This window comes from Oncorhynchus mykiss, chromosome 12 (genome assembly GCF_057628025.1).
Source record: "Oncorhynchus mykiss isolate SJ-2025 chromosome 12, ASM5762802v1, whole genome shotgun sequence".
In the NCBI taxonomy this organism is placed as follows: Eukaryota; Metazoa; Chordata; class Actinopteri; order Salmoniformes; family Salmonidae; genus Oncorhynchus; species Oncorhynchus mykiss.
Genome location: NC_143033.1, coordinates 27,563,075 through 27,587,903, shown reverse-complemented (window position 1 = coordinate 27,587,903; position 24,829 = coordinate 27,563,075). Strand labels below are relative to the sequence as shown.

Below are 24,829 nucleotides of genomic sequence, written 5' to 3'. Positions count from 1 at the left end.
TTGAGAAAAAGTCAAGTTTAATTTCATAACAAAATATTTTGTGTTGTTACACAATGTAAAATCCTTGCTAAACGGTAGCTTAGTAGAAATGTCAGTAGTGTGGCATTAGTTCTGCAAATCTTAATTTTAAGTCTGCTTTTCAATTATGTGTTGCAGAAATACAGCAACTGGCCATGTTTTCTGTTCAAATTTGTCTATGACTATATACTTCTTTATTAAGTAAGGTTTATAACAAATTACATCACAACATAATTTCCATGAATAGGAATGTAATTTTAGTTTTGTTTACAAAAGTCCAAAACATGTATAAAAAGTAATACTAATACAAAATGAAATACTTTTTCTTCATTCATTCAGTACAGCCATTAACAGTTTGTACAGTATGCATTTAAAAGAATGTATCTTCTGACAAACTTTTCAAATATGAATGCATCATTTTCATGGATAGCTTTTGATGCATGACTAAATATCTGAAACATAGAGTAAATTATGTCACATTAACATTCACATACATTACATGTGAAACCAGGTAAAAAAATAACATTTGATCTATTCCGAATAAAAAATACAAATATAGCTGACCAGGCTCGATGACAGAAAGGACTCAAAATATTAATAGGATAAAAAAATCTATCACCCCATCATGTAGGAACTATCTTCCTTCATGTGGAATCAGTGAAAGCATTACCATGTTTATCTCTCAAAACCACAAGGACCTCCATGATAGCGATGATGAAGTTTCAAGTTGATAGGCCACTATGTAGTGGATTTACAGTGGTTGAAATGGACACGTAAAATCAGATTTTTGATTTGTCAATAACTCAGCCATCTTTCGACCAATACGTTAGCTGAAACTAAGTTAAGACATGCACCATGGGTCTACATTCCAAAGTTGGTGTCATTTGGTCCTGTGGTTCATGAGACTTAGATTTCAAATATGAATCTACTGGTATAGTGCGGCCATCTTTGAACCAACATTATTTCCTCAAATAATTCTTTTCTCAAATGCTTTATGGACTACTGTCCAAAGACAACATTTGGAGTGAATCTGACTTTTAGTCCATGAGAGGATTTGTAAAAATGATTTAAAGTTTAGCGTTACATAGTCAAAAAAGGTCATTGTTAACAGTGTCCATATTTTTAAGATATCAAATCCAAGTGTAGCATGGCTCATTGTGGTAATGTATTTGATTATTCTAAAAAGATTCAAGTTGATAGGCCATTGTGGGGTGGATTTACAAAGGATTTAAATGGACACGTAAAATGGGATTTCCTGATTTAACAATAACTCAGCCATCTCTTAACCAATGGCTTAGCTTTTCTCAAACTAACTTATGAAATGTACCATGCGCCTACATACCAAATTTCATGAAAAGTTACCTATGGTTCATGAGAAATTTTTCAAAGTTTTTCCAAAATGTACAAGATGGAGGAAAATCTGTCCAGACAGCTCTTATTTGAGGCAAATTTGTTCAGTATGAAGAACAACACCTAGATACAACGTTTCACGTCTCTAGGTCAAACGAGATGGCGGATATGAGGGTTTAAGTGAGACTGCTTATAACAGTGCCACATATAGGTCAATCAGTGCCATTATTTTGGACCAAGTTATTCAGGTCTCTAGTTTCTGTGTGTAAAATTAGAAAAAAGTTACCAATCTATGCTTGCGTTATTTGACCATGTCAAGGAAAACAAATAATCTAATTACAATAGGTTTTTACATCTTTGCTGTGAACCCCTAAATGTTTACACATCCACATCTGAGTTTGAGCAGTTATGTTGTTCCAGGTAGGTTCTAGTTCAGTAGTACGCACACTGATCATATTATAACCTGTTGATGTCAGCCTTCTAGGTTGTGTTGGCAGAAGTGTTGTTAGCATCAACAGTTAGTATGTGCATCCTGTGACATAGCGCTGCAGGGCATATTCACACAGCAGGAGCAGGGTGTCAGGCCTTTGCAGGAGATAGAAGGTGTGGAGCAGTTCAGGTACTGTCAGCAGAGTGCAGGAGGAAAGGTACCGAAAGACCTGTTCAAACCCGCGCAGGTCTTTCAGCAACTCGTGAGATATGCCCATCTTCAGCGCCACATGCTGGTAGTTCTGTACTCCTGGGAACGTTGGGTCCAGCTTCAGAGCCAGAGAATCCACCAAGGCCTGCGGCAGCCTGCCTAGACGGACCCCTGGACAGAAGATACACAGGCCAATGGGGAAATGAGCACAGATCCCCCTGTCCACCTACCACAAGAGGTTAACTATTCAGCTATTACTGGGTGTTACTGTTTCTACATTCAACATTTGAGAATGTCTCATGGACAGTGACAGTGTGCAAATAACTTCATCCTCTGCGGACCCCACACCAGGTCAGTTGGTGTGTTGCTTCACCAGGAAGCATACAGGTAGCAAATTCTAGCAATTGTATCATGCTGTCATTTTACTACCTCAGGACTAGCCCATGCTGTAAAGGGAAAACATTTATCCTCTTCTTGAATATTTAGCCAGTGGTGCCTAGTATGCAGCTAAGTCTCTTGGCACAACGATTGTCTGTTTCTCCATGTGGCCTGTAGAACAGTAAGACATTGTATATTTGACTATTCCTCTTGGCCAAGATAAAGAAACGTTTTAAAACCATTAAGACACAACAAAAAACAACTTTAAAAACTACTGGTATAAACTGCTGCATTAACTTTGAAATCCAGAACCATCAAGAACAAGATTAGATTATGTGAATACGTAGCTCAACTAAATTCCTAGCCACAACAGCAACAGAACTTCACCTCATCAGTCACATTTACTGTGTATTGTGGTTTCTTTGAGATTTGCAATGTTTCGTTTGGTTTCTGTTGAATGTGCTCCAGCATTAAAATAAGCTTTAGATATCAAGTAAACTGAAGAATAACCCACCTTGCATGATTCGGATACACTTCTTCAGCAGGCTCACTGTTTCCATCTACAAATATAAATATTAATGAATGAATACTTTTTTTGCTCCGTCCAGGGAAACATTCTCTACTAAATGAGTGAAGCTGTAAACTTAGTTTGTCATATCTAGCTAATTATGTCTTAAATGACAAGTGGGAAACATGAAACAAATTATCTATGGGCATCCAGTCTCTTGCCTATAATGGGAGGATATCACAACTTATGATATCAGCCTGTGTGTGTGTGTGTGTGTGTGTGTGTGTGTGTGTGTGTGTGTGTGTGTGTGTGTGTGTGTGTGTTTACATTGCATCCCATGGGCCACAACTTAAGAGTGAAATGAAGGGTGCCATTTGCTTTAAAAAAAAAATCTGTGTAAGCATAAAATACAGCTACATCTAGTGACTGCTCACTCAAACTCACTACTGTTGAGTAAATGGTCACCTGTGTGAGAACAGCAGGTGAAACATCTCTGTCTTTCCTAAAGGTAATTACCGCATTACTGCCTCGCAGACTGCTGTTGCAGGGTTGTTGATGGCTGCTCCAACAGCTGTCAGTTTGCTCCTCTGGGCAGTCAGATGGACTCCTCCTCAGTTGTCTTCCTCCTATCCGGTCTCCGGAGGAGCCGTCCCTAATCTCAGATATCTCAGTAATCCCCAGGCTCACAGAGCTACAGTCTGGGTCTGTAGTACTGTCAAGGTCCAGTGTTGAGGCTGCAGTGGTGTGGAAGTCTAGCTCAGTGCACTCCACTGGGACATGCTGATGGAGAGGGCTCTCCTGCAGTTCAGAGGCACAGTATCCCTCACTGCTCTGCAGGAACAAGGACCCTGCCACATACTCCCCACTGTCTATTGGACCCACAGGGATCTCCATTGTGAGTGGGACGTCCCCACTGACTGAGGGCGGCTCAGAGGATATCTGAGAGACAAACCCAGATGAGCAGTTACTGCAGGTGGAGTTCTGCACCAGCGGCTGGGTCTCCAGGAGGTATCTGTGGTCCTGAGTTTTAAGGTCAGGGCTTAGTACAATGGACCCCAGAGGGACAATCATGTCCACTTTGGACTGCAGTCTGGCCAATGTTTCTGCAGTGGTGGTATAGTTAGCACATGCACCTGTAGGAAGACAGGTCATCAGAGGGTTACATTAGTACCCTAACAAACCCCTTATGAACCATGCATTCACAAATTGACTAGAATATGAGTCAATTAGGGGATGTTTAAGGCGTGGTGGGTTTTACTCTGATAATTACCTGAGCCTTGGCCTTCCTGCTCCAGGTTCAGTGTGACCCTGTTCACTGGGTATGCTGCACACTCCATGTCATTCTGACTTGTGCTTTGAGGAGCCAGGCATCCTTTCAGAGAGAGAAGATAATTAATGAGCTAGAGGAGACACAGTTTGAGGAGGATTACTTGTACCCTGCGTGTTACTATAAAAGAGATTTCAACAAACACACTGACAGAATCCACATTATTACAGTTTCATCAGTGGTTGTGTGAACATCTCATGCAACAAAAACTTCATTAGAGGAGAGATTTGCGTGTGGATAATGAGATACCTTTAAATATTTTCTTTAGTAAGGTATGTCTGAAGTATATAAACAAGGCAGCAGCTAGGATTGCCATGGTAACCAGGGCTACAGAAATGGTGGCGGTAACAGCAGCATTATGGGCTGGGCATTCTGGGCTACAGACTTTTTCCACATCAACTTCTCTGCTTCCTGCAAAACAAAAGAATTGAGGTTGGTGCTGAGCAAATGGCTGAGCAAATGCTTACACACAACATTTATTTGATGTTTTCAATTTCTGACTTTGATCCTTTGGCAAATACAATTATTATAACACTATTCTATTAATAAAGAACAGTGTTATAATTCTTAAATATCTCATAACCCAAACAATTAATTATCTACGTCAACAATTGCACACAGAAAATTAGGCTAATAAAAACATGGGTAATTAAGTTTCCAGCATATGGAGATAATTTTCTAATATAACAGTAGGCTACACAATTGACTTCAATAATGAAGTTGTTTTCCTTTCTCAGAGTCCCGTCCAAGCTTTACTGAGACTTACGGCTGCACTGCTGCTCAGTGGTGGAGGAGGGACCACATGGCATGCACTCCAAGTCCTGCAAGCCATTTATCCGTGTCTTACTGTAAAAGCTGAAATCAGATCAAATTAAAGCAGGGAAAAAAGTCTGAAATAGTGGTATTTCAAGTAAACAAGCTAGTAAAACTAAGTCCACATGTTCTGGTCTGGATGAAGAGCTTTTATGACTTAAAAGCACAGCTATGTCTTAACTATAAAGATCTGTAGATACTATATGTAAGAAAGCGATGAGATAATGCACAGTACAAACCCTGGTAAACACTCCCCACAGACAGCATTGCTTTTAGAGGTGCACAGTGACTTCTGGTTCCTGTTTATGCGTTTACATGACTGGCAGAATCTGCAGAAGTGGTAACCCCAACCCTCTTTATAAGTCTTGACATTACAGGGGATGCAATAAGCCGACCGTCCACTTCCATAACCACAGTCCTGCCGGGAAATAAGAATCAAAATATACAGTGCAGATCTGTTTACAGCTAAGGATTTCACTGAAGTTAATTTCTGAAGCAGACGGTTGCAAAACAGAAATGAATATGATGATTAGAGGTCTAGATTACAAAATACATTACTGTTTCCCCTTCCAATGAGCACTGGGGTTATTTTAGGTCATGGGTAAACCCATATGTGAAGATCCTTAGCATGCCTGCCAAGTGGACTTGTGTGAACTTGGAACAAGGTTCTCTGCCAGTGGGATTATGTTAAGAGTGAGATCACCACAGACAGTCAAACCAAGCTTTTTGTGGTTTCATAAAATTGTAGGATGTTCATTTGAACCAGTTTGCTACAGCAACAGGAAATGTGAATTATTATGTGGATAACCAATGGACATTTTTGTAGGGGTTGATAGGCTATATTTTTCTAAAGGGAAAATCAAGGCGGACATTTCTCAATGGAAATTCCACATTTCATAAGCTTTTTTAAACCTAAAATACACTACACGTTTTACATTTCCTGCATTGCAGGAAAGTTATCCTGCAAATTAAGGATACAATTAAGATCCTACACCTGTAATGACAAATCCTGGTTCTGCAGTAAAGGGTGTGAACATTTAAACCTTAAAACGTTTAAAGGAAATTGGGATCCTAAACATTAAGAAAAATCCCTAACCGAGTTATCGTAAGCACCAGAGCTAATCAGTCTCCTCCGTTCCTAGAGGAGTCGAATCTTGACACTCAGAAATGGGGAAATGGGAGTCGACACCGGGAGTTGACGTGCAAGGAGTCGATGAATCAATTATTTTGAAGTTAGTTGAAAAAATGGCAGAGAAATGCAAGCGACAACTGTGAAATCCTGTTTGGCAATACTTTGAGAACTTCAATGAGAAGTTAATGCAAGGTGGAATTGAGTTACAGTAATGGTAGTACAGGTGTAATGCTTAATCATTTGAAAGGGATGCACCGTGTGACCCAAACATGAGACCCAAACCGTTGCAGGCAGCGGTACAGCTGCATTGTGAATTCACGTGGAATTTTAAACATTTTTATTTTCCTTATTATTAACTCGAAACCCATAACAAAATGCCCCTTTAAACGTTAAGAAATGTTTTCCATTCGTCACACAATTACTGCTCAGCTGAGTGGATAGGCTACTAGACATGGCCTATCTGTTTGTTGTCCTTAGTGAAAATACAGTAAATTCTCTTCCAAAACAAAAATATTCCTCTATACTGTAATAATACCCACCTCTGACAGCTCTTGTCCTGGTCCACATTGCAGACAAGGGTGGCAGTTCCCATTCAAGTAGTACTGGGTTTCAGAACAATCCATGACAGCAATGTAACTCCTAGGAAAATGTAATATGTATGATAGTTTATAGCTCAGTAGTTAGCTCCTTTTTTATCTTTATAATTAACACTGAGTAAAATGGAAACAAAATGCATTGAGATTGCTGTATCTTAACCACTGCACTGAATATTGTATTTTGTATTTTATTTATTTAACCTTTATTTAACTAGGCAAGTCAGTTAAGAACAAATTATTATTTACAATGACGGCCATCAAAAAGGCAAAAGGCCTCCTGCAGGGCTGGGATTAAAAATACAAATAAACAAAACACACATCACTACATGCGAGACAACGCAACACTACATAAAGAGAGACCTAAAACAACAACATAGCATGGCAGCAACACATGACAACACAGCATGGTAGCAATACAACATGGCTGCAGCTCAACATGGTAGCAACACAAAACAGGGTACAAACATTATTGGGCACAAACAGCACAAAGGGCAACAAGGTACAGACAATACATCACGCAAAGTAGCCACAACTGTCTGTCCATGATTGAGTCTTTGAATGAAGAGATTGAGATAAAACTGTCCAGTTTGAATGTTTGTTGCAGCTCGTTCCAGTCGCTAGCTGCAGCGAACTGAAAAGACGAGCGACCCAGGGATGTGTGAGCTTTGTGGACCTTTAACAGAATGTGACTGGCAGAACGGGTGGTGTATGTGGAGGATGTGGGCTGCAGTAGATATCTCAGATAGGGGGGAGTATTGAACACATTGAATTAAAAGTTTTGCTTGTGTGCATGTTGAACAATTTTCAATATCCCATAACTGGATGTCACTGAAGTACAGTAAAAATGCAAAACACAAACAAGAGTATATAGAATTACAGGCAAAGAATGTCTAAAGCTGAAATCAGCTAGGCTCCATCGTCATCTCTATGTGTTGTGTTGAGGGGTGAAAAGCAAGAGAAAACTATTGAGAAAGAATACATGCAGAGGTTTTAGCATACTGTATCCTCTACTTTAAATTACAACCCTGCTATACTAACATTGATTGGTGAGATTACTTACCAGTTTTATGAAATGCTACAAAGCAAAAGCACTAAGGTTGAACAGCTCATTGGCAACTGGAAAGATCATTCATTACCAGCGGTGCGTTTCTGATACATCCATCACTTAGGCTACAAGCTAATAAATTACACCTCCCACCCTTAGTATCACAACACATTTAAATATATATTCACTGTCACATTACCTTGATCCATAAGTTTTACGAAGATACTTAAGCACACTTTTTAAAATCGTTTTCACGAGCCTATACTTTAGTACGCTATCGATAGACAGTGCCACTTCATCCAATCTGGACATGCCCTGACATGCCTTACAGACTGCACGTCGGGCGGCCAAAACCATCCTCAATGCGCTCTAATTGGGAAACGTCTGAAGTTCTGCGTAAAATTATCTATAGAGAATATGCAGCCGTATTTTTGTTAGAGCAGTGCTGGAATATTGGCTAATAACAGAGAATAAACAAACGGTAGAAGACTGCCTGTCTGTCTGTGTAATACTAGAGCTACTCTATGCAATATAGTAGACCTATAATAGCATGTGTACAGTCTGTAATAGTTAAGGACTGTGTGGGCTAATAGTATGTCTCTGTGTAATTTAAATGATCAAAAATAATATTAATTAAATAAAATTGTTTTTGTGACAATGAAAACATTTTACTGTTTCTCTCTGCTAGAGAATTATGGCTAATTTGAGTTAATTAGAAATTGTTGTCATAGAATGAAAAGTAAACATCAAATTGCTTCAATTGGGGTTTTAATATGTGCTTGTCAGTAGGATCAAAACTGCGGTAACATAATAATCTTTCCTCATAATTTCACAACATAACACACCAGCATGTTGGCTAATGTTGGACAATGCATTTTCCCTTCATCCAGGAGGGACTAAATCTCTGTCAAGTTTTGATACTTTTCTCAATAGTGTACTTTCAATTTGTGCCATCTCCATTGTTTACGACTAAATTCCATCCACTAAATTCCATCGCTGACCTGGTTACTGCTTGAAACAAGTTATCTTTTTCCAAGCCAAGCATTGTTCAGTCTACATAGGCCTACTTACTTATCATCTTTCACAAAGGACAGGGAGTAATCCAAGTGTGGGATGACTTTCACACAGTCTTCATAACCCCCTAAAACAAACCTTTGGGGTAGGCTACAGAGAATCAATATCCTCGCATTGTAAGAGGACATCAAAATGCTCAATCCTCTCATTTGAACTGTAGACTAAATCCTTTATTTTAAAGCAGCCAAACAATGTAGATGTGACTCAGTTCATATAGCCCAGCTGATGTTTATCATTTGCAGAGGGTGATGTGGAGAGGAGCAGGTCAGAGTGGACCATTGGTAATGGAGGTGAACTGTACTTATGTGATGAGTGATGTTTCCTTTAGACCTGAAGACTCCTGTCATCTCCTTAGAGCCAGAAACTATGCAGGGCAGTGGGATAACGCAGCATTATGTAAGTCAAGAGGACGACCTTCTATCAATATCGGGTCAGTTACACCACAGCTGCTATAGTATAGGGTATGTATGGATTCAATAGACATGACATAATGTTCTTCTGAAAAGCCTCCAAATTCCATTGTTTGATATAGATGACATAGAGATGTCTGATTGTTGAATGTGCCTTGCATAATCTTTTCTAGAAAGTTATGGGAAGCTAAGTATTGTTTGTCGCCAATATGTATGTTGTAGCTGTTGGACAGTTGTTATGTTTTGTGAGAACTAGAGAATTCCATTGGACGAGGAAACAGAGGTCATGCACACTCTACGTCAGACTTAAATGCTATTGTTACAGGTGGAGGAGCCTTCTGTATTCTGATAGACTACAAACAAGAAGATAGTGAATTCTCTCATATTCATAATCTTAACTATTTGCAGTGAATGATGTGACCTTGGTATTACACGGTTGTGCTTACTGTCTTTGTCATTGCAACATAATTTTCTTAATATCAAATGTAGTCCTCTAAGAATGCAAACATCATTATGATAAAAAAAAATAACAATAGGCTGATGGCAATTTATTGTGTGAATGTATGCAAACAGTTTGATTACCAGTAATGTTACTTTCTACAACTGTACTCTACTATAGAAAGAAGCTCCGCCCACTGTCTCAGAGTGCCTGCAATGTCTCCCTTAGACCCAGCAGGGAGACTGGCTAATTCACTGTGCTTCTCTTATTCAGAAGAAGCACTCAGACCACCTAAGAAAGTGGAGTGCTGACTTTGTATAGTGTGGAATGTTATTTTGTAGCTAATTCGTTTTTTTTTCTCAATTTTCAAATATTGCAGTTAAAGCATTTTCTTCCCATTTCTTTAACAATGTTTAAAATAGCTAAACTCAAGATTTAACACAATAATTTCCTTTTGGTGTCATGAAGTACTTTTCAAGATGTTTATTTCTCAAACTCAAAAAGGAACTGTCACCCAGTGCTCACCAATAGTTTTATGTTTAGTTTACTGTCATGTGGTGTTAACCATGGATTTATTTACTTTGTTTACCACCAAAAGAGAGTCATTATTTTTTAAATACATAAATAAGTCAATGTCAAAGCGTTGTTCAAACATGTAGCCATATTTTGCTAGGTCAACAAAGAGGCTTCTGTACCTAACCATAAACATAAGCAAACATAGCATTAATGTGACCGTTTTAACAATGCATCATAATGCTGTCTTAGCTGCTTTGGAAGGAATCTCGAGTGCTGACAGAAAGTAGCCAGTGGTCTTTTACCTAGTGCTGTGTAGCCTACTTGAAGGACTGTTTTTTAATCCAGTGGGAGCTGGTCCTCCGAAGGCCATGAAGGACTGCCAAACACAGACAGGCGGACACAGAAATGTTGAAGATAAGAACCCTGACGGAAACATTTAACACCTGCAGCCAAAGGGAAAAAGTTATATTTTTGTCAAACACATTTGTTGCTTGCCCAAGTAACCTCGCCAGCTCCATAAAGAGACTACCAGTTTATCCTTAGCTCCTCATCACCATGGGAAATAGGAATTTTCCAGTGTTCTGATAATATTATAACCTGGAACATGCTTTGTCTTAAGTCATTTCAAGGGTATAAAACAGAGCATTACAGTAATCATCCCATCCATTCTGAAGCCTAAACATCATTCAAAAGATTACCGACAAAAGGACAGCATTTTATGAAAGTAAGAAATGATGTAGGCTGTGCTATTGTCTGATATACTTGTCCATATTACTTTATCAAAGACAAAGATGCCGATGTCATTTTGGTCTAATAAATCTCATTTTACTGACTGGACAGTCAGCAGACTTTGACTGGACAGTCAGCAGACACAGTCAGTGTCTTTCAAATGTAGTATATATAACAAGACATAGAGTAATTTAATGTTACCCCTGGGAGGATTTATGTTGTTTTGTCGCAGTGTGCCTGTCACTGCAGAGTTAGTGGTGACTTGTATGAATCCATAAAAAATATGAACTACTTTCTACTTTTACCACATCAAATTTCTGAGCTACTGTATGTGATTTTATTATTTTATTGTCCAATGGCACAGTGAACACTGACCAGATGACGTTGATAAATCTTAGTGAGTTCCATCTGGCTGCTTCTCCTTTATTCTCATAGGCCCATTGCAGACAATGGTTGTTGGCACAAGTGTATTGGTCCACATCTCTTACACACCAGACATGTTGGATGTGACTAGGCAGGAAGAGCCCAAAATTAAATTGGAATATCAGACTTCTTCTCTTTTGAAAGGATGGCTACGGTACCGATGATGTTAATATTTAATCTGTGGCTAGCCTCAGAGTACAGCACAACACAACCACAGCAGAGCCTTGCAGAAGTGGTTCCAAACTTTTACTCGACCCGACCCCAAATTGACACTAGAAAATGCAGGGAACCACACATGGACAAATTATATTCCCTAGTTAACACTGTGTGTTCATTTTCATTCAATTGTAGGTCCTACACACTGTCTCAACATATAATAATGACATGAAAGCGCATTCTATTAGTGTAAGTTATTAATTGACGCTAAAAGGTTATATTCTACACCCATTTGAAGAGAAAACATTTCTTATTTTGTTTGATAAGATTACAGATTTTTTTTCAGGTGACCCCATTTAAATTTCAAGGGACCCCACGTTTGGGAACCCAAGTTTGGGAACCACTGCCTTACAGGAAGAGTGGCTATAGGCCACTAGGCACTAATAGCTCAATGCACTGCAAGTCACCTCCGTTGATGGCGCTCATGACCTGCAATACCAAAATCGAACTGAGGAGCTCTATTATCCTCAGTAGCCTTCATCATGGCTTGGTGGATAATGTATTGCCTATAACAACGTAATTAATTACACTGTACCTGCTTATGACAGGTTGAACTGAGCAAACTTGCTGACGTTCAGCAGAATCCTGCTTATCTTTTAAGATGTTTATAAAGCCAAACTTTAAATGATATCAGACAATAGACAGAATCTACTGCACACCCAGAGGTGATTAGGGAGGTGCTGGAGGCAAAAGGCAAAACTGGAGAAACGGGAAGAAGTCTCTGCAGACTGCCAGTCAGATGCACTTTTCTTTAATAGTGAATGAGCTTTCGGTCAATGATATCAAACAACAAATCCCTTATGGTTCAAGAGTCCTAAACAAGAGGTTCCTTTGCCAAAAGGTACCTGCCAGGCGTTATGCAATATACAATGACAATCCTTTATGAGAGCTTCACATATTTCAAGTAACAGACACATCTCAACATCAACTGTTCAGAGGAGACTGTGTGAATCAGACCTTCATGGTTGAATTGCTGCAAAGAAACCACCACTAAAGGACACCAACAATAAGAAGAGACTTTCTTGGGCCAAGAAACACGAGCAATGGACATTAGATCAGTGGAAATCTGTCCTTTGGTCTGATGAGTACAACCGCCGTGTCATTGTGAGATGCAGCGTAGGTGAATGGATGATCTCATGTGTGGTTCCCACCACTAAGCACGAAGGAGGAGTTGTGATGGTGTGGGGGTGCTTTGCTGGTTACACTGTCTGCAATTTATTCAAGGCACACTTAACCAGCATGGCTACCACAGCATTATACAGCTATACGCCATCCCATCTGGTTTGGAACGAATGGAGTACGCCGGGGCCCCCTTGATGTCCAGAGGGGGCGGAGGAACCTCCCGCACCTCAGACTCCTGGAGCGGGCCAGACACCACCGACCTGAGGAGAGACACATGGAATGAGGGGTTAATACGGTAATTGGGGGGAAGCTGTAACCTATAACAAACCTTGTTCACTCTCCTCGGGACTTTAAATGGCCCTACAAACCGCTGACCCAGCTTCCGACAGGGCAGGCGGAGGGGAAGATTTCGGGTCGAGAGCCAGACCCGGTCCACCGGCCTCACTGCGGTGACGGTCACGGCGCACTGAAGGTGGACATGGGCGCCGTCCCATGTTTCCTTCGCGTGCCGGAACCAGTCGTCCACTGCAGGAGCCTTGGTCTGACTCTGATGCCAAGGAGCCAGAACCGGCTGATACCCCAGTACGCACTGGAAGGGAGAGAGATTAGTGGAGGAGTGGTGGAGCGGGTTTTGGGCCATCTCTGCCCAGGGCACAAACGCTGCCCACTCCCCTGGCCGGTCCTAACAATAAGACCTCAGAAAGCTACCCACATCCTGGTTAACTCTCTCCACCTGCCCGTTACTCTCGGGGTGAAAACCTGAGGTAAGGCTGTAGCGGAGTATATCAAAATGTCATCAATATACACCACTACACCCGTCCCATGCAGGTCCCTGAAAATCTTGTCTACAAAGGCTTGGAAGACTGATGGTGCATTCATCAACCCGTATGGCATGACGAGGTACTCATAGTGCCCACAGGTGGTACTGAAAGCCGTCTTCCACTCATCTTCCTCTCGGATTCGCACCAGGTTGTAAGACTGCACACCGAGCAGGAGGCTCCTGAGATCTAGTTTGGTGAAGAAGTGCACCCCGTACATTGACTCTATCGCTGTGGCTATGAGCGGTAGCGGGTAACTATACCTCACAGTGATCTGATTCAGACCCCGATAGTCAATACACGGGCGCAGACCCCCCTCCTTTTTCTTCACAAAAAAAAACTTGAGGAGGTGGGTAAAGTGGAGGACCGAATGTACCCCTGACGCAGGGATTCGGAGACATGTTTCCATAGCTTCTGTCTCCGCCTGTGACAGGGGATACACGTGACTCCTGGGAAGTGCAGCGTCTACCAGGAGATCTATTGCACAATCGCCCCGTCGATGAGGTGGTAATTGAGTCTGCCTTCTTTTTGGAGAAGGCGAGAGCCAAATCTGCATATTCAGGGGGAATGCACACGGTGGAGACCTGGTCTGGACTCTCCACCATAGTAGCACCAACGGAAACCCCTAAACACCTACAGTACCTGAGCACTCTCGTGACCACCCCGTGAGAGCCCTTTGTGGCCAAAAAACAGTGGGGTTATGACAAGCTAACCAGGGTAGGCCCAGCACCACGGGAAATGCAGGATAGTCAATGAGGAAGAGACTAATTCTCTCTGTAAGACCCCCCTGCATCACCATGCCCAAAGGCGTGGTGACCTCCCTAATCAACCCTGACCCTAAAGGTTGACTATCTAAGGCGTGAACAGGGAAGGGCACATCCACGGGAACGATGGGGATTCCTAAACTATAGGCTAAAGCTCTATCAATAAAATTCCCAACCTGAATTTACGAGCGCCTTATGCTGGGAATGCGCGCAAAACTCAGGGAACGTGACAGACACAAACATATGTGCAACAGAGGGCTCTGGGTGAGAATGGTGTCGGCTCACCTGGGGTGACGCCAGAGCGCCCTGCCTGCTGCCTCGATTCCCAGAGGAACCAACCCGGCACCGACCGGCAGTGTGACCTCTGCGGCCACAGATGGTGCTCACAAAACTCCGAAAACCAAAATATACAAAATAATAAAAGTGGGTACAAAACCCGTCGCACACCAAATCATAACTTGCACATAACATACAATCAAAAAATCTCAGACAAGGACATGAGGGGAAACAGAGGGTTAAATAAACAACATGTGGGATGGAATTGGAACCAGGTGTGAAGGAAGACAAGACAAAACCAATGGAAAATGAAAAATGGATCAGTGATGGCTAGAAGGTCGTGACGTCGACCGCCGAAAACCGCCCGAACAAGGAGAGGGACCGACTTCAGCAGAAGTCGTGACAAGACTTTTACAGAGGGAATTGTTTATCCTGGATAACATTTTCTTCAGAAAAATGTGCCAAAAATGCTTTTCATGTACACGTCTTCAGTATTTTACAGATATAAATGTAAGTGTCTGGTCCTGTAGCTTCTCAAAAAAAGGAAACTAACATTTTAAGGCTCACTTCACAGAGACCAAAAAAATGGATTTGCAGGATATGCAAATACATGTATGTGCATATTTAAAAAGATATCCCCTCATTTAGCTTGTGGAAGGCTAGCCAAAACGTTTGACCCAAGTTAAACAATTTAAAGGCAATGCTACCAAATACCTATTAAAGTGGTAATACTGTATCAATCGGCCAACACTGCAGTGGGTTAAAATCCCAGCCATAGGTGGAAAAACTATTTATTACTCTGTTCACTGTTTGTAACCTTTAATTTAAAAAAAAAATGCTTTAGCCTTGGCATTTCCTCTCTTGGAAACCTTGCCTTTTTCCTCTTTCCCTCTCCCACACATTCATTCCTCTCCCTTCACCCTGTTTCAGCTGGCCAGCCTTACATTAAAGAATGAAAATCACAGACTCGCATGAACAAAGCACATTAATATTTTTTTCACAAATCTAGTCTCATATCTCATTTTGAGCTAAATTGGGAGTCGTAAGTTGAATCCCTAAGATAAATTCCGGGGGTACAGAGAGACAAGTAATTTCAGCTGAGACACTGTTTTTGATCAAATGTGTGAATAACAATGTCACTATTGCTTATTACTGTAGGGGTACCTCGCTGGAGCTGACATCCTAACTAGTGCATAAGTGTGCCTTTGGAGCAAGACAAAGTGCAATTTAAATGAACTTTTTTACTACAGCATTCTGGGACAGTAATTTATTTTGTATTTTCTTTTGAAGTCAATGAATTAATTAATCACATAATACATTGGGACTTATAGTACATACATTGTAGATGGTTCTATTGTGTATGTTTCAGCAGGAACCACAAAAGATGACTCTTTTCATAGTTTTTCAATCATGTAATTGTAATTCATAGATGAAAGCCCTTCTTGATTCAATGATTTCAACAGTACTCCCCATCGAGTTATTTCCTGCATGTTTTGTCTTTTGCACATAATAGAACTCCCTGTTCTTACTCTCCTTCAAAATGGTACATGGTACAACGATACATATTCTAACAGTCAGTTTAGGTATAAACTGAAGTGATGTTAATGAATCTCATCTACTATATCCTATGGCAACTATTTAGCTTACTGTAAGCCCAATTCTGAAAAGACAAGGATATGGTAAAGACCGAAGCTGAAAAGTGTTTCTTGTTATGTCTGACAACTAGGACCCAGAGGTTACTTGGTCAAGTCAAGTGATCCGGAAAACTCCTGTCCCTACTGATGATACATAATAAAATGCATTATATGGATATGCTGTTGGTTTGTAGCCTACAGTTTGTAACCAGGAAGCAACAAGGGGGTTGGGATCAGGAGGATATTGTTTCAGAGAGATCTTGAAGACCAGATGCCCCAGTGGTTCACAGTGATATTGCATTGATATCTGATCGGACATGTTGCCCATATTGAACCCCATAGCTATTATACCATCGTCACTTACGCTTAACTTAACTCTTGGTTAAAACATTGCCTCTATTATACCAGTTCTTTGTGCTGCAACCAATTATTTTGTCTCCTCACCAGATTGGCATAATGATGACAGAAGGTGTTTTGTTTTATGGATTATTATATACTATTTGTCTATACATTAAAATATTGAAATAGTTCCACAAAAAACATCACTAATTCCTAACCAGGCATGTATAGAATGGGATGGCCTTACTGAGCCTGCAGACAGCCTTGAGTTAACCCTCTTATATACAATGTTCTGTTTCAAGGTTGACTTTCATTAGAGATTTGACCCAGCCTACAATAGATGGGTGGTGGTGTGATGTTTGTTAATTAATATACAAAAGTTCATGGTGTTGATAAATATGAAGCTACATACATACATTTAGTACTTGTGTAAGTATTCAGAATTCTGACAAGTAACTCAGTTTCCTCCTATTCAAAAATACCCTACATGTGGTATATCCTTTTTTTGTGTTTTCTATAGGCGGAATAGGAATATCATTTACTACCAAACCATCCTTGCTGCATTTTGTATCTATTAGGTCTACACTGTGCAAGAATGTTCTTTTAATATTTGTTGTGTGTAATTTTGGGGATTTTCATTTTACATATGTTTTTTGGACACATTAGATGACATTTGCATAGTTATTACTTTACAGCGGGTGTTCAAAGGGTATTGGAATTATAACTTTTTTTTTTACAAGGAATTATTTAAAATGTTGTTATATAACAACCTGTGTTTTTAGGAAAGACAGATCTTTGCCCATGTACTCTGCATTCATGTTTGATGATTCTTATCCCAGATGGCATAAGTACATGCTCTTGTGAAGGAAGCGTTACCTGCTACTGCCTAGACTCTAAAGTGAATGAAGGTTGTTTTGGATAACTGTGTCAGCAATGTAAGCCTGTTGTGGTGAAACAGACACGTATTTCTAGTAGCTACAAGCAGAGATGTGTCATCATCCTACATAATGATGTAATTAGACCTGTACTCTGCCATTACACAGCAAATTGGCCAGCGTTACCTAGTGTTGATTTTTCAGTGCTCCATTGCAGGTTGATTTTTAAAAATTATTTGTTTCAATACCTATGTTTTTGCATGTACATTGATTAATTAATCTTTTGCTAATCAAATATAAACTACATACATGTTTTTTTACTAATACAATCTGTTACTTGGACTTATTGCACATGTTACTGAAATGGTTTTTCCAGTTTAGATGGTTAAGGTAGGCTCATATCTTAGTCTTTCCAACCTAGAAGTCATTCTGAATGCAGGTTGCAGGTGTGTAAAAATTCAAAATATTGGGTATCCCCACTCTGGCTGGATTCCAATAGGAATTACACATACAGTGCCTTGCAAAAGTATTCATTCCTGTCACACCCTGGCCACAGAGAGGCTTTTATTCTCTATTTTGGGTAGGCCAAGGTGTGACTAGGGTGGGCATTCTAGTTTCTTTATTTCTATGTTTTGGCCGGGTATGGTTCTCAATCAGGGACAGCTGTCTATCGTTGTCTCTGATTGGGAATCATACTTAGGCAGCCTTTTTTCCCTTGTATTTTGTGGGTAGTTTACTTTGTTAGTGGCACTATAGCCCTAGTAAGCTTCACGGTTGTTTCTTTGGTTCTTGTTTTGTTGGCGACATTTATATAAATAAAGGAAAATGTACGCTCACCACGCTGCACCATGGTCCGGTCATTTCCACGACAACGTCCGTGACAATTCCCCTTGGCGTTTTTTCCTATTTTGTTTTATTGCAACCTGTAATTTAAATGGATTTTTATTTGGATTTTATGGAATGGACATACGCAAAATAGTCCAAATTGGTGAAGTGAAATTCAATTATTTTATTTTTTTTTTATTCTAAAAAATAAAAAGCATAAAAGTGGTGCATGCATATGTATTCAACCCCTTTGCTATGAAGCCCCTAAATGTTATTAGTATTTATTTATTTATTTCACCTTTATTTAACCAGGTAGGCCAGTTGAGAACAAGTTTTCATTTACAACTGCGACCTGGCCAAGATAAAGCAAAGCATTGTGACAAAAACAACAACACTGAGATCTGGTGCAAATAAGATCTGGTGCAACCAATTACTGTCAGAAGTCACATAATGAGTTAAAGTCCACCTGTGTGCAATCTATTTAAGTTTCTCAATATCTGTCACATAATCTCAGTATATACTATACACCTGTTCTGAAAATCCCCAGAGTCTGCAACACCACTAAGCAAGGGGTGCCACCAAGCAAGCTTCACCGTGAAGTCCAAGGAGCTCTCTAAACAGGTCAGGGACAAAGTTGTGGAGAAGTACAGATCAGGGTAGGGTTATAAAAAAATATCAGAAACTTTGAACATCCCACGGAGCACCATTAAATCCATTATTAAAAAATGGAATGATTATGGCACCACAGAAAACCTGCCAAAAGAGGGCCGCCCACCAAAACTCACGGACCAGGCAAGGAGGGCATTAATCAGAGAGGCAACAAAGAGACCAAAGATAACCCTGAACAAGCTGCAAAGCTCCACAGCTGAGAATGGAGTATCTGTCCATAGTATGGAAGAGTGGCCAGAAAAAAATATTGCTTAAAGAAAAAAATTAGCAAACACGTTTGGTGTTCTCCAAAGGCATGTGGGAGACTCCCCAAACATATGGAAGAAGGTACTCTGGTCAGATAAAACTAAAATTGAGCTTTTTGGCCATCAAGGAAAACGCTATGTCTGGCGCAAACCCAACATCTCCATCACCCCGAGACTACCATCCCACAGCGAAGCATGGTGGTGGCAGCATCATGCTTTGGGGATGTTTTTCCATCGACAGGGATTGGGAAACTGGTCAGAATTGAAGGAATGATGGATGGCGTTAAATACAGGGAATTTCTCGAGGGAAACCTGTTTCAGTCTTCCAGAGATTTGAGACTGGGAGGGAGGTTCACCTTTCAGCAGGACAATGACCCTAACCATACTGCTATAGCAACACTCGAGTGGTTTAAGGGGAAATATTTAAATGTCTTGGAATGGCCTAGTCAAAGCCCAGACCTCAATCCAATTGAGAATCTGTGGTGTGACTTAAAGATGGCAGTACATCAGTGGAACCCATCCAACTTGAAGGAGCTGGAGCAGTTTTGCCTTGAAAAATGGGCAAAAATCCTAGTGGCTTGATGTGCCAAGCTTATAGAGACATCCCCCAAGAGTCTTGCAGCTGTAATTTCTGCAAAAGGTGGCTCTACAAAGTATTGACTTTGGGGGGGGGGGGGGGGGTGAATAGTTTTGCACGCTCAAATTTTCAGTTTTTTTTGTCTTATTTCTTGTTTGTTTCACAATAAAATATATTTTGCATCTTCAAAGTGGTAGGCATATTGTGTAAATCAAATGAACCCCCCCCCCCAAAAAAAGCATTTTTAATTCCAGGTTTTAAGGCAACAGAATAGGAAAAATGCCAAGAGGGGTTAATACTTTTGCAAGCCACTGTAATTTTGTAAGCCATCATAATATGACTTGGGTCCTGAAATCCTTGAGTTTCAGGCCACTGTATTAGGGTAAATACTTGCTGTATTGTGTAAAAGAATGTAATTTTAATGGTAATATATTCACTTAGGATTTCACTTGGTGAAGATCGCAGGACTGAAGATGAATGACTGCAACAACCATGTCACTAACAAATACTGTCATGGGTGGTAACGCTACAATTCACTTGAAAGGCAACGTACTCTGGGAAATATGCAAATAAGGCTTTACACTAAGCAGTGTGCTAATTGAACACTAAAAAGTGTAGACCCCTATAGACACTGGACCAGTGTTAAATTTAACACTATTAGTGTTGATTTAACACTGGAGAATTTGCTGTGTGCATGTCCATTACACTCAGCCAACTCTAACCTTTTTATTATAGGCTATGTATAGGTCCTCATTTCAACCCAATCTTATCTAAGTAAGACATTTCATGATTTTCATATTTAATATTCACATTGAAATACGTTTGACTGTCTAGTCTACTTGTATCAATAGGATATTTATATATACACTACCGTTCAAAATTTTGAGGTCACTTAGAAATGTCCTTGTTTTTGAAAGAAAAGCTAATTTTATGTCCATTAAAATAACATCAAATTTATCAGAAATACAGTGTAGACATTGTTAACGTTGTAAATGACATGACTATTGTAGCTGGAAACGGCTGATTTTTTAATGGAATATCTACATAGGCATACAAAGGCCCTTTATCAGCAACCATCACCCCTGTGTTCCAATGGCACGTTGTGTTAGCTAATCCAAGTTTATCACTTTAAAAGGCCAATTGATCATTAGAAAACCCTTTTGCAATTATGTTAGCAAAGCTGAAAACTGTTGTCCTGATTAAAGAAGCAATACAACTGTCCTTCTTTAGACTAGTTGAGTATCTGGAGCATCAGCATTTTTGGGTTCGGTTACAGGCTCAAAATGTCCAATAACAAAGAACTTTCTTCTGAAACTTGTCAGTCTATTCTTGAACTGAGAAATGACTGCAATTCCATGCGAGAAATTGCCAAGAAACTGAAGATCTCGTACATCGGTGTGTACTACTCCCTTCACAGAACAGCGCAAACTGGCCCTAACCAGAATAGAAAGAGTAGCGGGAGGCCTCAGTGCACAACTGAGCAAGAGGACAAGTACATTAGTGTCTAGTTTGAGAAACAGATGCCTCACAAGTCCTCAACTGGCAGCTTCATTAAATAGTACCCGCAAAACTACTTTGAAGAATCTAAAATATATTTTTATTTGTTTTAACAGTTTTTTGCTTACTACATGCTTCCATATGTGTTATTTCATAGTTTGATGTATTCAATATTATTATACAATGTAGAAAATAGTATAAATAAAGAAAAACCCTTGAATGAGTAAGTGTGTCTAAACTTTTGACTGGTACTGTTTATATACACACATGTATTTTGAATTACGTTCTGTAGGCCAACTGGCCTTAATCCAAATATATTTATTTTGTCATAAAGGAATGCTGCCAAACTCACAGGCTGACGGCAAAAAGCGCTCAAGGACATTGGAAGATAACTTTGTCCCTGCGCAAACTTGCAGCAATCCAAACATTCTTAAAAAACAAGCATTAATTGCTGTTCTACCGGGGTGTGTTCAGTTGTCTGACGAGTTTTTTGGATGCATCACTCTTTTGTAGGCTGGCACCTTTATGGATATTAAACGTTAGCCTACTAGAGGAGTTTCATGATTGAAACAGGCACCGCTTCCCTCCGGTTACGCATTTGCCAGATTGGACACAGACAACAGGGAAAAATAGCCACGATTATAGTCCATCGACTTCAGAACATCACATTTCATTTTCGCCTTCATGGATGGTGAGAGCAAATCTGACATGTAGGATACTTCTGTTGGCTTTATAATGTCAAAATGCATGCATAAACTTTTTTTTATATCTGAATCCGTAAGCGTTTTATGAAATAACGACATATTTGTTTTCAAAACATTTTTATATTAACTGGGCAAATCATTTTTGGTTTAGGCTAAATATTTCGGACCAAAAAAATCTATTAAATTACGCAATAAGCGTTTCCTCCTGTTTTTTTAAAGATAAGTCTAATTAGCTGACTCATTGTTTTGTTAAACGCCAATGGGCCGATGACTTTACATTCTTGTCAATGAACTTGGTCAATAAGCTTACGTTTTCACAAGCCTCATTTTTACAACTTTTACGACGTTTTTTTGGACTATGGAGATTCCGGTTGGATTAGGGGGAGTTTGTGACTCCACAAACCTAGTTTTTCGCGGACCTTTCCAAAACGTTTTCCACAACGTGCAAGCACTGCCGAGTAACACGACAGTCACTGAAAGCTTGGACTTGTGTAGTTCAAAGTTCAGTTTCTTGCAGAATAAACAACCCTGGGAGATGCGCCAAACGAGCCGGCAATCATCCCGAAAAGAAATATGGTCAGGAACGGCTCGCAATTCTGATATTGAAGTGAGGGAAGATGACAGCGTTGGTTTTTCCAGAACACTCGAATCAGTGGCATGTCGTATTCATTTTGCCAAAAGCTCAAAAGGGAACAAAGCCGGGTTTTCCTCTTTGAACGAATCAGACAATCCAAACGCGAATGAATATGGATCGTGTCGCTCTGGACAGCAAGTCTCCAACACGGAACAACAGTCCTGTCAACCCTCTGTGTCCCATCACGGAAATGAGTTAAATCATAACAGTGAGGCCTGTGTGGCTAGCAGTTGCTCCAGTTCTGCCTGCAGCACCATCTCAAAAACGGCGAGGGAGCTCTGCAACGCTGTCTCTGTGTCACTGGGATTGACCATGGACGCAAATGAGATGACTGACCTGGGACCTAATCACGCACCATCCAGCGTAAATCACCAAAGTCAAGGAAACTATTTGTTTGAGGTGCCTCTATTGAAATGTTCTGGAGCTGGAGAAAACGTCTCCATAACAGAATACACATGCCCCAGTGAGCGCAATGCCAAGCCACTACAAAGTGATAAACAACTAGTTGAGATGTTTCAACGTTCCCCTGCAAACAACCTTACAGAAAAAGTGGCGACCATACAGCACCTTAGCTCCGGACATCCATCCACAGATAAACAGGAGTTTAGACTGAATGAAAACAGGGATGACCCGACTTCAAAAGAAACAGATCATTTTCTGAATACAGGAGCTCGCTCAGCGTCTTATCATTTTGACCAACTGTTGCCAGCACACTTGGCACACTTCAGTCAAACCGAAACAGACAGAAACTCTTCTCATGTGTTCTACAAACCCCCAGCACATGTCGGTGAAACTGGAGAGACTATGGAGGACAAATATGCTGACTACTTACAACAACAGTACAGTGTCAAGATAAAATCTGAGGCCTTTAATAGGCATAATGAACCTGCCGGAACGTCATGGGACTTTCAGTACAGGTATAATGACAATGACAATACACAATATGGATTGAATTCATACATTGCGGGACCGGACACTGCGTTAATTTGTAACCCTCATGAATATGAGAGGGGTGGTGGACTCGTGCGTAGAGAGCGGCCAACTCCTGAGCAGTGGTACCCGGGCGAGATGCTAGGGAGGATGCCCTATCCCAACTCACCATGCATAAAGAATGAGGTTGGTGACAGTCTGGATGTCTCTTACACAGATGCCAGGTAAGAACTTTATTGACATGCACAAATGCACAAATACACAGAAACACTTTACATTACAGTGCCCTTATTATGGTGTAATTAACCTACATTTGTAAATTCAGTGTTTAAAAGCAATCTGTCACCTGTCATATTTTACAATGTTATGGGCTGCATAATTCCAATTCTTAATTCCCTCTTCCTACTGTTATATTGATAATATGTATTTTATGAAAAAAATCAACTACCCCATTGCCAAATGGTAATATTGCAAATTATATAGTGTTGCGTTTATTTTATTATCTTTAATAAATGTAGCACTCTCAGTATTTCTCTATGTGGTGGTTACTGCAGTAGTAACATAGAATGAGAATGAATTCTGCATAGGTTAGGCCACTACTGATCCTGTAAAGGATAGCTGTGAATAGTGTTGAAGGAACAGAAAAAACATCACATTTTAACAGTTCAGATTTGTACATCGTAGAGGAATTGCAAAGTTGCACCTCCATATCATTGTCATTACAGCAAATAAAGGTGTTATAAGCCTACTTTGTAGACTACTTTGAGCATCTATAGTTCTAAGCTCTGAATAGTGTATATCCATAGTGCTTGTCTGTTTTTGCTTTTTTAAAGAAATGAGACCTTCTAGGCTTCATTAGAACTTATTTTATTATTATGTTGTCTGTATAACGTTTTCCTATAATTTGATTGGACACAGCCACATGCCGCATGATTTACATATCTGTTGTGTAGAGAGCCATGGAACATTTCTCGATCGCAAAATAAAAAATGTGTTGTTGAATTGATTAACAATGCTTTTCATAGGCTACTATGAAAATGAACAGTTGTCCAACATAAATCCTGCTTGTGGAATGTGCAACTAATATCATATTTGTAGTGTCTGTATTACACTGAGTACGTCTTTAACGTTTTACTCACAGTGATTTGGTGTTTGGTGTAGTAGGATGGATGGAATGACACAAAATAGAGCCCTTATTGGACCACACAGGGTATATGGTGTACATTATTTTCCTTCAAAGGTAGTCAAATCAATGTCTCAACCTTAAAGTGAACCTGTAATTTTTCAAGAGCTTGTCATGTAGCCT

At 40.1% G+C, this 24,829-nt stretch overlaps 2 protein-coding genes and 1 long non-coding RNA gene across 11 annotated transcripts in view; 1 reads left to right on the top strand and 2 right to left on the bottom strand.

Moving 5' to 3' along the window:
* On the bottom strand, positions 1 to 8,391 carry eda2r (ectodysplasin A2 receptor). 7 transcript variants are annotated; one of them, XM_021623215.3, is made up of 9 exons: positions 8,007 to 8,391; positions 6,706 to 6,805; positions 5,274 to 5,452; positions 4,988 to 5,076; positions 4,471 to 4,632; positions 4,165 to 4,266; positions 3,411 to 4,027; positions 2,901 to 2,946; positions 1 to 2,179 (listed from the first exon to the last, which is right to left on the bottom strand). In XM_021623215.3, exons 1-9 carry the CDS (start codon positions 8,162 to 8,164, stop codon positions 1,887 to 1,889), a joined length of 1,746 nt encoding a protein of 581 aa, XP_021478890.3. In that variant the 5' UTR covers positions 8,165 to 8,391; the 3' UTR covers positions 1 to 1,886. The 7 variants fall into 7 exon arrangements, with proteins under 7 accessions (XP_021478890.3, XP_021478891.3, XP_021478893.3 ...); XM_021623216.3 differs by having other exon boundaries at positions 7,823 to 8,162; XM_090192123.1 differs by having other exon boundaries at positions 1,951 to 2,557; positions 8,007 to 8,390.
* Positions 8,392 to 10,198: 1,807 nt separating this feature from the next.
* Positions 10,199 to 23,317, bottom strand: LOC149979114 (uncharacterized). Its single transcript, XR_016484965.1, has 2 exons — positions 23,161 to 23,317; positions 10,199 to 12,996 (listed from the first exon to the last, which is right to left on the bottom strand). It is a non-coding gene; the product is annotated as an uncharacterized LOC149979114 (long non-coding RNA).
* The window catches only part of ar-alpha (androgen receptor alpha), a 57,398-nt gene continuing 52,466 nt past the window's right edge, over positions 19,898 to 24,829 (top strand). The window contains 3 exon segments of one of the 3 annotated variants that reach the window (NM_001124184.1): positions 22,318 to 23,479; positions 23,481 to 23,487; positions 23,490 to 23,747. In NM_001124184.1, coding sequence (NP_001117656.1) covers positions 22,318 to 23,479; positions 23,481 to 23,487; positions 23,490 to 23,747 — 1,427 coding nt within the window. 3 annotated transcript variants of the gene reach the window in all.

Excerpts from the sequence above, each read along its gene's own strand:
- eda2r (XM_021623215.3), bottom strand. The coding sequence starts at position 8,164 with ATGGTTTTGGCCGCCCGACGTGCAGTCTGTAAGGCATGTCAGGGCATG. Across the intron at positions 5,453-6,705 it reads CAGGACAAGAGCTGTCAGAG|GACTGTGGTTATGGAAGTGG; the intron begins GTGGGTATTATT and ends ATTTCCCGGCAG. Across the intron at positions 2,947-3,410 it reads GTCTGCGAGGCAGTAATGCG|ATGGAAACAGTGAGCCTGCT; the intron begins GTAATTACCTTT and ends TTATATTTGTAG.